The 12,163-nt window shown below is 47.2% G+C and overlaps 1 protein-coding gene across 5 annotated transcripts in view; it reads right to left on the reverse strand.

Annotated features, from left to right (window-relative positions):
* Positions 1-1,731: 1,731 nt before the first annotated feature.
* The window catches only part of STK4 (serine/threonine kinase 4), a 92,415-nt gene continuing 81,983 nt past the window's right edge, over positions 1,732-12,163 (reverse strand). For all 5 annotated transcript variants that reach the window (XM_086331654.1, XM_086331655.1, XM_086331653.1 and 2 more), the window contains one exon: positions 1,732-6,017. In XM_086331654.1, the coding sequence (XP_086187780.1) occupies positions 5,859-6,017 (159 nt within the window). In that variant the 3' untranslated portion in view covers positions 1,732-5,858. The remainder of the gene's footprint in view (positions 6,018-12,163) is intronic.

Raw genomic sequence — 12,163 nt, forward strand, 5'->3', positions numbered from 1 at the left:
GGTCAGCCTCCAACTGGGTTGGTAGCCAAAGCCCAGTTCTTCCTCCCTTCTCGGATTGGTAAAGCTCTTTCAGTTATGAGTGACAGAAACCCAACAAGGTGTCCTAAGTACAGGGGTTCCAGAGGTTCAACTGAGGTCACCAGCTCCTCTCTCCCTGTTCTGCTTTCCTATGTTGGCTTGTTCTCAGGTGGGAAGGTATGAAAATTATTTATATGTGATGGGAGACTATGAGCATTACCATGTGGTTCAGAGGAAAGAATATGGGCTCTGAGGCCAGAGAGCCTTGGGCTTGAATCTCTTCTACTAGGAGCTGTGTGGTCTTAGTTGGATTTTTTTGCCTCTCTGAGCCTGTTCTTCACTTGTCTTGATCTAATAAACTCCTACAAGTCAGAGTATTAATATCAAGTTCAAGTGAGATAATACATGGAAAATGCCTGGTACTGTAACATATTAACCCTCAAAATATACTTAGGAAAGAGAGCTCAGCAATCCCCTTCAGAGCTCGTGTTCTCCTTAGTAAAGCAACTCTGCACAGAGGGCACTAGGAAAGGAAGTAGTTGCATGTCCACAGATCACAAATCAGGCTCATCTTTCTACTTGAGGCCCCAGCTGGGATCAAGAAACCTGAATTTGAGTTCAGACTCAATGTGGCCGAATCTGGGGCCTCGGTTACATCATTCATCAAAGCAGGATGCTGGCTGAGACATATGCTGAGGGATAAAGAGTAGCTACCCCGTACACGTGCACGGGGCTGGGTGGTGACCCTCTGACGGCCTCTGTCTTATCAGGAATAAACACCCAAACCCCACCCCATAGACCACATGGCCCTGCATGCCCTTGTCTCACCCCTCGGACCTCACTGCCACCTACTCTGTCCTTCGAACACTCTGTTCCAGGAACAGTGACTGTCCTTCTAGCAAGTCAAGCTTTTGTTCTTGCCTCAGGGCCTTAGTTCTTGTTGTTCCTTCAGCTTGGAATGGGTATTGTCCATGCCTTCCACCTGGCTGGCTTCTTATCATTCATTTCAAAAGTCATCTTTTCCGGGGCAGGCATAGATCACTCTGTGTGGAGCTGTATTTCCCCCGCTGCCACACACACACTGCTCTCAACCTCATTACTCTGCTTTATCTTCTTTTTCTTAAATGTTTTTTTTTTTTTTTTTGGCTGCATCAAGTCTGAGTTGCAGCATGTGGGCTCTTAGTTGAGGTGCACAGGCTTTTCTAACAGAGAAGTTGCTTAGCTGCTCTGAGGCATGTAGGATCTTAGTTCCCTGACTAGGAATCAAACTCATGCCCCCTGCAGTGGAAACATGGTGTCTTAACCTCTGGATCACCCAGGAAATCCTCTCTTTTTCATTTTGTAAGTTCAGGATGCTATTACCTCCTCCAGAAAAGTTTCCTTGGACATCCCAGAAGAACTGATTGTTGCTCCTTCCTCCTGTGTCCACAGGCTGTGTACTTCCTTCTGCCATAATATTTTCAATGTTGTGTGCTTGTGGGCTGGACTGACTCCGAGTGGCCTGCCAGAGCTGTGTCTGGTTCCATCTTTAAACCCCTGACAATTAGCTCAGTACCTGGCACGTAGCAGGTGTCCAACAAAAATTTACTCTCTACGCCACCTGCCTCTCCCCTGGCTTTGGATTCTGGAATAAACACAGCACAGAGTCAATGGTTCACAATACCATCATCCAGGTTATAGATGGAGGATGTTGTTTTTAAAAAGAGAACAGTCTCTGATCCAAAGGACAGTTTATTTAAAACAAAGGTGACAAAGTGGAGGAAGGAGGAAGGAGGGAGAACAATTCTAACATAAAAGCACATAGGAAGCATCTCAATTTAAAAAAAAAAAAGGGCAATGGAGGAAGCTATGTCTCATACATATACAAACTGCTGACCTCAATTGATTATTTACATCCAAACTTTATAAAATAGCATTTCAAGTCAGCACTTAAGCCAGTGTTATTAGTTTTTGTTACAAAAAGTTAAAGCTACAAACTTCACATTTTTAAGTTGTACGTTTGCAACAGCATTTAAGCTTTTTTTTTTTCCAAGTTGGTCCGAGTGCAAGCTGGTGGAAGAGATTTTCTTCCCGCCCCCCCCCCACCCCAAACACAAAAAAGTACATCAATTCCAAATACAATGACTATAATCCTGATGAAAACACAGACACAGTGCTTAAGAAAGATGGCAGATAGGATGTGCACTGGGCAGGAACAATTTTCAGGTAAAAAAAAGGAGCTGCAGTCTTTAGAGGCAACATGGTATGCTAGAAAGGGCACTGGAAGAAAAGACCTGGATATGAACTCTGGCTCTGCTGTATGCTAGTTACCTGACCTTGAGCAACAGACTTTGCCTCTTGGAGCCTTGGTTTCCTTTTCTGTAAAATGAGGACAAAGATACCTGTATCTCTCAGAGATATTAAGTTTTAGTAGATGTTGGGCTGTTCAGATTATCTCCTTCTCCTTGAGTGAGATTTGGTACTTTGTATCTTTCAAGGAATTTGTCTGTTTTATTTAAGTTGTTCATAAAATTGTTATTAGCCTTTTAATATCTGTAGGGTCTATACTGGTGTCACCTCTCTCATTCCTGATACCAGTAAGTGCTATTGAGTTTGAAATGGTATAATAAATTTCTGGCAGCAGGTGCTAAATAAATGTTTCCTGGATCAGAACCTACAGCTTCAAGAAATCAAGGCCATAGTTCTTAAGTTGCTTCAGAGTACTGGTTCTGTCTGTCGTCTGTATCTATCTATCCATCACACCAAACATTTATCCACCAGTTCATCTGTCTATCAACTGGTGGCTGGGAGAACAGACAAGGAAAAACAAAAATAGAAATTTGCTGCAAAATTACTGATGAGGAAGCAATAAAGATATTCCTGGAGGATCTGAGATTTTTAAAAGACACAGTTAGGTCTGGGTCATTGTTTATGAGGGGAGAACAAGTGAGAGGCTCAGAGTCCCGTGGAAGCTGGAGTCACAAATGATGAAGCTCAGGGCTCTACAGGAAGCCAGCTGACCTATGTGAATTTAGTATCCAAGGAGAAAAATGACTAGGATTGACTTCTCTGCCTTCTGGCATAAGAAAACAAACACACCTTGTCAGAAAATCTATCTCATCCAAAATACATTGACTTCTGGCCAAAGGGCTCCGTCTAGCTCAACTGGAGAGCAATGCACTTTTTGGACCAGCATGGTGGATGCACACAAGCTGAAACAAAATAAACTTCAGATCAAGACTCATCACCCAAGAATATTTATGGGGAAAAACTGAACCTTCTTTTACTTGGATCTAGCTTAGGAAGGGAGAAAATGGGCATTCCTCTCCTGTCTGGCCAAGTGCAAAATCCTTTAAAAAACAGAGAGAGGGAGGGAGGGAGAGAGGGAAACTGAGGCAGGACTGTTAATTAGCACAGCAGATGGTATAGGGAAATTCATGCTCCATACTTTGTTTTTTAACTCACTTGACTGTCAGACTTGACCGAGTCAGTGGTTTCCCAACCTAAAAATGCCAGCCTGGGTTTTTTAGTCTGTGCAAGAAAAGTGGTCACTTCCTTTTTAAGAAGGCTTGTTGGATAAACAACAAGGTCTCACTGTACAGCACAGGGAACTATATTCAATATCCTGCAATAAAATACAGTGGGAAAGAGTATGAAAAAGGATGTATAACTGAGTCACTTTACTATACAGCAGAACTAACAAAACACTGTAAATCAACTATATGTGAATAAAATAAAATTTTTAAAAAGACTTGTGGTTTTCCTCTTCCTTGTAAATACTGGTCCTACATGGTGATGCTATGAATCCTGATTCTATCACTTACTAGCTGTACCACCTATGGAAAGAACTTTTTTTCTCTCTGAACTTGCTTCATCCTCTATGAAATGGAGATAAAATACTTAATTCACAGAGTTATGGGGGAGGTTGGAGCTGACATAAAGAGCCTACCTACCTAGCTCAGTGCCTGGCATATAGTAAGTGGTCATGATTGCTAGCTGCCCTTTATTATTATAGCAGGATCCTCAAATTGTCTTCTGTTCTCTGTATCTGCCAAGTAGCTGCATAACTGGCCAAGCCCTGCAGACCAGCAATGGCCTCTTGCCTTTTCAATAACTTGCTGTCATTGCAAAGAACAGAATCTGGCCACAAAAGAGGAACATCCCTGGCTCTCCACTGATTCCCAGCTTTGGGCAGCAAGAGCAACTATGGAGTCAAATTACAGTATCCTTAGGTGCAACCCAGTCATGGCTCCCCTATCTGAGGGGAAGAGGTTCTAAAAAATAAAAAGGCAGTTGCCTTTCGCAACTGTCTGCTCTCGGCCATGTGACTAAGTGACACGTGGCCTAGAGCCAAAGCTGCAGAGGGATGGCTCAGCGCTGTCTGTTGCAAAACCCTCTGACCTGCTTTAGGCTCTGCGTCTACCTGTGTGATGCTCATGTGCTACCCGGCAGATGCAGTAGAGCTTGTGGGATGGCTGAAACAGAATGATCTTGGCTCCCCGTGGGAATCTCTTCACAGCCAGTCGCCTACTGAAGAGACAAAGCCAGGCAAGTTCCCATTAGCAGGGTTCCTTGGAACTTTACCAAAATGGACATGAGCGTCTTCCTTCAGAGAAGGGGCTGCTTAGCCCAGTGAAGCAGGAGTGAGGGGCCCCACCATCCAGTCCCAGCGCTTCCTTTCATTTGCTTCGTGATTTGGGCCATGTCACTTCCCTGCTCTGGGCCGCCATCAGGCCAGGTGATATCTATATGGTCCCTTCCAGTTTTGGCATCCTACACATCTGGGTTGAGTCTCCTGGAGGACAAATCTTAGTCTGATATTCATTTACCCTTTCCAGACCCCAAGCAGTAAAATGAGAAAAGAAAACAGTCACATATTTGAATGTGGGTCACAAAAGCAACGCCCCCTACCCCTGTCTGTAAGGAACATGGAGCAAAATGCCACGGGTGTCCTCTTCACGTGAATGACGAGAACTTGGAAAGCCTTTTCCCCTTTTGCGGACTGAATGCAGCCCCACTTTGCTGGGAGTTCCGGGTAGGCCTGTGCCCTCGCTTGATCACGTCTCCTCTTAAGGCACTGGGCAGTGTCTGTGCTGTGACTCTAGGCAGTTGGGAGAGTGGAGGTGGATGAAGGGTGTTGAAACTGCAAAGGCCAAGCTCGCAAGGAGGGCGCCAGGCTTCCCCTGAGACTCTGAAAGCCAATGCAAATTGTCTTTCCCAGGACATCACTAATAGCTCTGGAAGCCAGGGGTGGCCCGCGTAAGGCTGAAAGCATGGCGAAGGAGCTGACCCCGACCTCATCTGTTCAGCACAGCCCAGCCGGAGGGTGAGGCCGGCTCCAGGGGCTGGAGGGCCCCCGCAGCCTCCTGGTGTCCTCCTCCCTCGTGTTCCACAGTACCGTTATCTTACAGAAAAGAGGCAACTGTTTTAAAACTGTACCTGTACAGAGATGCCACCACACCACGTGGGGAATCTAGTTATAATTTATATATATATGTGCATATTTATATATTTTTTTTAAAAAAGTCTTCCAGAAAGAACCACTGAAAGCTACTGGGAGAAGAAAAACAAAGAGACCACGTGACACTTTCCCAGCTCTCACTCGACGAGGAGTCTCTGGTTCTGGGGTGGGAAAGTCTGAGGTTCAAAGCGCCCACATGAGTCCTGGGAAATGATACATATATACCTGTCCAACTTCAAATACACACAGCGGGGCAGCGTGCTGACTGGCTCCGCAGCCCTGGCCAGTGGCGCACTTTCTTGGTTCCTGAGTTCACAGAGGGGGCTCTGGAGAAAGGAGGGAGGCGAGCTGGAGGGGCGAGTGAGCCAGAGTTCACTGGCGGCCTAGGGCCAGGCTGCCCTCAGAAGTTCTGCTGCCGCCGCTTCTTGGCCTCAATGGCATCCAGGATGGGCTGCCGCTTCGACTGGTACTTCTGCCGGATCTCCTCAATCTCCTGCTCCATCATGGGGTCCAGGGCCAGGAGCCTCTTCTGAAGGTCTTCCACCGTCCAACTCTTCAGCTATGAGAGAGGCAGACAGCAGTCACAACAAGGCCCAGGTCAGTGGCTTCTGGAGACAACCTATCCTAGGAAGAGGTCTTCTTTTTTTGGGCGGGGGCGGGGGGGGGGGCGCAACACTTGGCTTGTGGAATCTTAGTTCCCTGACCAGGGACTGACCAGCACCCTTGGCTTTGAACACTGGAACACCAGGGAAAGCCCCCCAGGAAAGGGTTCTAAGTGCTAATCTCTTTGATTTACTGTTCCTTGACCAGGAACCTAATGAGTAAGACTTTCACCTCCCCTCTCTTGTAAGTTAATTACACTGGATTCCTGGTTAGGGCACTAATACAACAGTAACTTGGTATATATATAATTAGCAGAATGGCTCCCTCCTCTCATCCTACCCATAAGATGGGTGTGTGCACGGTGGCCATGTCTCCTGGACGCTACACCAGGAGGACAGCTGCTCTCCCTACCGTCCCGCCTCCACACACTGTCTTGGCAATGGCACACTGGTCATCGCTGGCGTTTACTGGGGGCACCACTCTAGTAAGTACTTTATAGGGATCATCTACTTAAGTGTCTCAGGCATACAGACACAAACCCTGAGTGTGGGTGGGGGATGGGGGATAGTTGGAGAAGCCCTGAAACTTCTAAGATGAAGTTTCCATCAGGCAGAGAGAAAAAAGAAAGAGGACCTAATATCTACATTAATAACAATGGCGAACGTTTCCCCAGTGTTCTCCACGCACCAGACACTGAGTGCTTGATGTATATTAATATTATACATCCATTAATTCAATCCTCATGAGAAGTCTGTGATTTCAGTGTATTATTATCCCTACATTACAGATGAACAAGCCAAGGAAGAGGGTGGCTTGATGACCTGCCCGATGTCTCGTGGGCAAGAAGTGGCAAAGTCAAGGGGCTTTCCTGGTCGTCCAGGGGTTGGGACTTTGCCTTCCAAGGTAGTAGGGTGCGGGTTCGATCCCTGGTTGGGGGAGCTAGAATCCCACATGTTTCTCAACTAAAAAACCAAAACATAAAAATGGAAGCAGTATTATAACAACCTCAATGAAGGCTTGAAAAAAAAATGTTCCACATCAAAAAAAATCTTTGGAAAAAAAAGAAAAGAAGTGGCAGAGTCAAGATTCAAACCCAGAGTCCCTACTCTTAACCAGCACTGGAAGAAGGCAGATTTGCAGAGCACGGGCTTGAGAACCCGCTCAACCTGTGTCGGAAACACGGTTCTGCCTTGTGCAGATGCTGCAGGACTGCGGCCAGTGACCAGGCCCTCTGGGGCTATGGAAGTGGGACCACAGGGCCGTACCATGTTTACTGTAAGAATTAAATGAGACCGGGGTTGCTGGGCTGCTGGCACAGCGCCCAGAGCCCTGTGTGCTTCAAGATGGCAGTGTGTGTGACAACACACGCTCTTGGCCACGGCCGGGCGGCGGGGGGCACCATCTCCCACCTGTGTCTGCAGCTGCTGGGCATGTGCCCTCGTGGCCATGGCCGTCTGTGTGGAGTGTTCCCTGCATCCGAGCGAGGCCAGGCCAGGCGCGCAGGGGTGGGAATGAGTGCCAACATTCTCCACAGCAGGTGGTGAGAAATTCTGAGCTCACGGCCGGTTGACAGGCACCGTGTTTCAGGAACTCAAAAGGTTCACTCAAGCATCACAGGAGATTTATAGACTCATTGGCTGCCCCGGCCCCTTCCTGAGGCCTCAGCAGCGGAGGGGGGTCGAAAGGTGGGTGAAGGAACCTCTTTCTGTCCCCTCTCCCTTTAGAGGGTGGAGTGGGAAGTGCTCCAGTGGGCTCGGCAGAAATGGCTTAATGACCAGTCACCACAGGAATGTCCCTTGGCCCGTTTCAGGGAGGTGGTCTGAGACGTGAGAAAAGCCTCATAGTTCAAGATGAAAGGTTCTTTGTGAAATGAGAATGGAAAGACTCGAGAGGGTGGGGGAATGCTGGAAAGTCGAGCTGAAAAACTCCATCTTGCTTCCAGCCTGTGTGGCTTTATACCATCTCGGAGGTTGGTATTCTTGGCCCAGGGACACCCCAGAAAGCGATGCTTGCCTAGTCTTTAGCTTTTTTTTGGAGCCCTTCTCCAAAGAGAGAACACCTCAAACCTAAAACTGGATATTGTTAATAGCTCAGGACAGATCCTAACTGCACTGGCTGTGTCGCCTTGGACAAATAACTCGACCTCTTTGAGCCTCACTTTTCTCCTCTGGAAAACAGACAATACCAGTTCCTCCACCCTTGGGCTGAAGTGAGAATTAGATGAGTTCATAACAGGTGTGGCGCCAGAGTGCAGGACTGCATCGTCGCATGTATCTGGTGGATAGTTAGCACTCACAAATGGTAGCTATCAATGTTATTAATAACTGTGATCGTTGTTGCTGTTAATATTATCATTATTATTAACAATATTATTAGAAAGTCTCTAACCTCCCATCACGACTTGGTGACTAAACAACAAATCTCCTATCAACAAGCTGTTCCTAGAATCTCTGACTCAAACCAGAGTCAAACGAGTGAAAATCAAACTATATTACTCTATTTTGCATTAACAGTGCCTAAGGGGTGGGACTTTCCCACAATGCCTGTTAAAACAAGTCTTTATAGTTTAACAAAATAGTTTTCATCCATTCATTTATCAAACATTCACTGAATACCTACTATGGGCTAGGCACTGTCCAAGGCACAGAGGATACTTCAGTGAAAAGAAAAACAAAAACTCCCCAAATCGTTGCCCTTGTGAAGCATACATTTTAGTGAAGTGAGACAGACATACGGCAAGTAACACAGTAAACTAGTAAATGACTCAGATTAGAAGGTAATACAAGAAAGAAAAGAAAAACATAGAGTGAAGAAAGGGGAGTTGGGAACTGGGGTGGGAGGCTCACTTCTGGTCCATCCATTCGGATAAAAACTCAGTGGCAGGACTTCCCTGGTGGTCCAGGGCTAAGACTGAGCTCCCAACACAGGAGGCCCGGATTCGACCCCTGGTCAGGGAACTAGATCCCACAGGCTGAAACGAAGACTGAAGATTTCTCATATGGTAACTAAGACCCAGAGCAGCCAAATAAATAAATAAAAACAAGCAAGTATTCTTTTAAAAAGAAATGAAAAGAAAAAAAGAAAGTGATGGAACTGCACTGGCTCGCCAGCTTGTCCTGCCACTTTAGGCCGTCCCTCCTCCCTCTAGGCCTCAGTTTCGCCACTTGTAAGAAAGGGCTGCCTAGATGATCTTAAAGGTCTTTTGAAATTCAGTGTTTCTCAAAGTACAACCCATGGGTCACCTGCATCAGAATCACTTGTTGAAAATACAGACTCCTGCATCCCCAGTCAGAGCTACTTCATCAGGCTCCCTGGGAGGGGAGGGGCAGGGCTTCAGACGCTAAAGATGCTCTTCAAGTGTTTCTAATAATCCCTCAAGTGGGATAAGCCCGATCCTACATCTTCCTTCTTGTTTTCCTGCCAGTGAAATTCTCAGAGTCATTGATGGGTGTCTCTGGTCGAGGCTTCTTCTAGGTTTCCAATGTCTTTGGGGATTTTTTGCCCTTGATTCTAATCTTTGGGCAATAAGAAACACCCTGACTTTATCTCAGCCACCTTCAGATTGCTCTAAGGCCCTTGGAGCTTAAAGTTACACCTGACCTATTAGAACACAGTCAGCCAGTCACACCATCCAGATACAGATTTTTCTGAAAATGAGCTCAAGAGAATGGCTTTATGGCTCCGAGTATAGCATTTCAGCATCGTGGTCCTTGGTGGCATAAATAAATTTCAAACGGATTTCCTGCAGTAAAAGTTCTGTGGCAGCCAGCATCCTGAGAGAGTAAATGCTCACACTGACCACACAGGCAGCTTACGGGGTTTTCACTAGCCAAAGGGAGGGTCACCATTTAGCATCTCCTCTCTACCCTGCGCCCTCCACAATTCTACCTTTAGATCAGAATTCTCTGAACTCGACTCACACACCCCAATCAGATCCTGCCAGCTATCTCAGCCCCTCAACACATCCAGACCAAAAGTCTTGAGACCCACCCTTCCCTCATCTCCGAACCTCTTCTCCTTCCTCCCCAGTCTTCCCCGTCTCAGGAATGGTGCCCATCCTCCCAGATGCTCAAAATCATCCCCGATTCTCCCCTTTCTGTCACCACCTGTCTGCACACCCAGTCCTTTGATCTCTGAAATACTCGTACGAGTCAAAGCCAACCATTTTTTTCATCTCTGCCTTCAACACTTCAATTCAGGCCACCAGCATCTCCTAGCCGCAAACAATTAAAAATACAGAAATGAGCTGCCCTTATGTTGCCTACTGCACTTAGGAAAAAAATCCAACAATTTCACCAGGGTCTACAATGGCCCTACACCTCTGGCCTGTCGTCCCCTCCAACTTCCTTACCTGCTGCTGCTCAGGACCCTCTAGCTAAGCTTTATTTCACATTGTCAGATATACTTTTCTGGCCTCAAAGGCTATGCAGCTAATGATCCTTCTGCCTGGATAGCTTGTCCCCAGTTCTTCCTTATCCTTTAAGGAAGGATAAGGGGTGAACTCCTTTAAGCTCAGGGGTGAACTCCTCAGAGAACTCGAGCAAGCCTTCTCTGACCATTTCATCCAGAAAGGCTGCTGGAGGAGTGGGTGGGTTTAGGGGGAGAGCAGGGGCTTTGAGGCAGGTGGCCCTGGTCCCACGGGAGCTGTGCCCTTGCGAGCTGGACGGCCCTGGACAAGTCTGCTACGTGCCTCACCTGTCTGCTTTTTCAAAGGAGGACAACAGGATCTCCCCAAGGGCAGCTGTGAGGCTTAGAGGGCCTGTCAAGTACAGAACATAGTGTCTGGTGCACACGGAAAGAAAGAGGGCAAGTGGGGGCTGCCACCTTAAATCCTTTTTTTTTTAAAATGGACCAAATAGGTTAGTAAAAGAAATAGTGGCTGCTGTTGTAAGAACTGAGCTTGGTGAGCTCAGTGGGGTACAGGACACACACCCCACTCACAGACGCATCTGCAGTGAACTCGGTGCATGCGTGCGTGCGTGCGAAGTCGCTTCAGTCCTGTTCGACTCTTTGTGATCCTAATGGACTGCAGCCCACTAGGCTCCTCTGTCCAAGGGATTCTCCAGGCAAGAACACTGGAGTGGGTTGCCATGCCCTCCTCCAGGGCATCTTCCTGACCCAGGGATGGAATCCGAGTCTCTTACGTCTCCGGCATTGGCAAACAGGCTCTTTACCACTAGCACCACCTGGGAAGCCCAATCAGATGGACCTGGCCTGTTTCTTTGGGGCCAGAGGGCAGCCACGTCCTCAGCTTCCCGGCACCAGGACGGATCCATGAGGCTGACAGCAAGTGACTTCTTCTCAAAAGGCCTTAGCAACTCTGAGATTCTGAACAACAGTGTGTCAACGTCAGTTGCACAAGTGGCCTCAAGAACAGCCGAGAAGAACCGGCTGGTGTTTCATCACACGCGACAAGTCACAGAGATTAACAATGACAATGAGCAGAATCATTGGAATCAGCAGAGTCAGGCTAAACTAAACATATCGGCATGTACGGCAGAGTTTCTTCCTGCCTTTGCAATGAGGCCCATAGTGAACACGCAACCCAAGCGTGTTCTAAGTCCTCCTCTGTGGCTACTAGAAACTCTTACCTTAGAAATCTATCACGAGAATGGTGTCACAATACTTCCCTAAAAAGGAAACTCAAGCACGTCATCCTTTCAGGACAGGTAAGTCAGGCTGAAGTCCTGGCACAGGTGATGTTTTACTGCAACCATGAAAGAACACACCTTTGGAATTTGCAAGATGACAAGGAAGCTTGACAGAGGCTAACAGTTGGAGGAAGCTATCAGGATGCCACTCCAAAATTTATTTATTTATTGGATTGTGCTGGGTCTTATTTGTGAAACGTGGGTCTTCGATCATTGCAGCATGTGGGATCTAGTTCTCTGACTGGGGATGGAACCCAGGCCTCCTACAATGGGAGTGCGGAGTCTCAGCTGCTGGACTGCGAGGGAAGTCCCTAGTCCGTATCTTTAACACCCTCCCCTAGACGGTTAGCCAAAGTGCAACAGAGAAAACATATAAACATCAGGCAAAAGGCATCAAAGACACTGATTTAGATCCACCAAAGATAGGCAGCCTTTCTTGATGTGACCTTGT

The sequence above is a fragment of the Bos grunniens genome, chromosome 13, assembly GCF_055505025.1.
Source record: "Bos grunniens cultivar Pamir isolate PY7600 chromosome 13, Bosgru_T2T1.0, whole genome shotgun sequence".
NCBI lineage: Eukaryota > Metazoa > Chordata > Mammalia > Artiodactyla > Bovidae > Bos > Bos grunniens.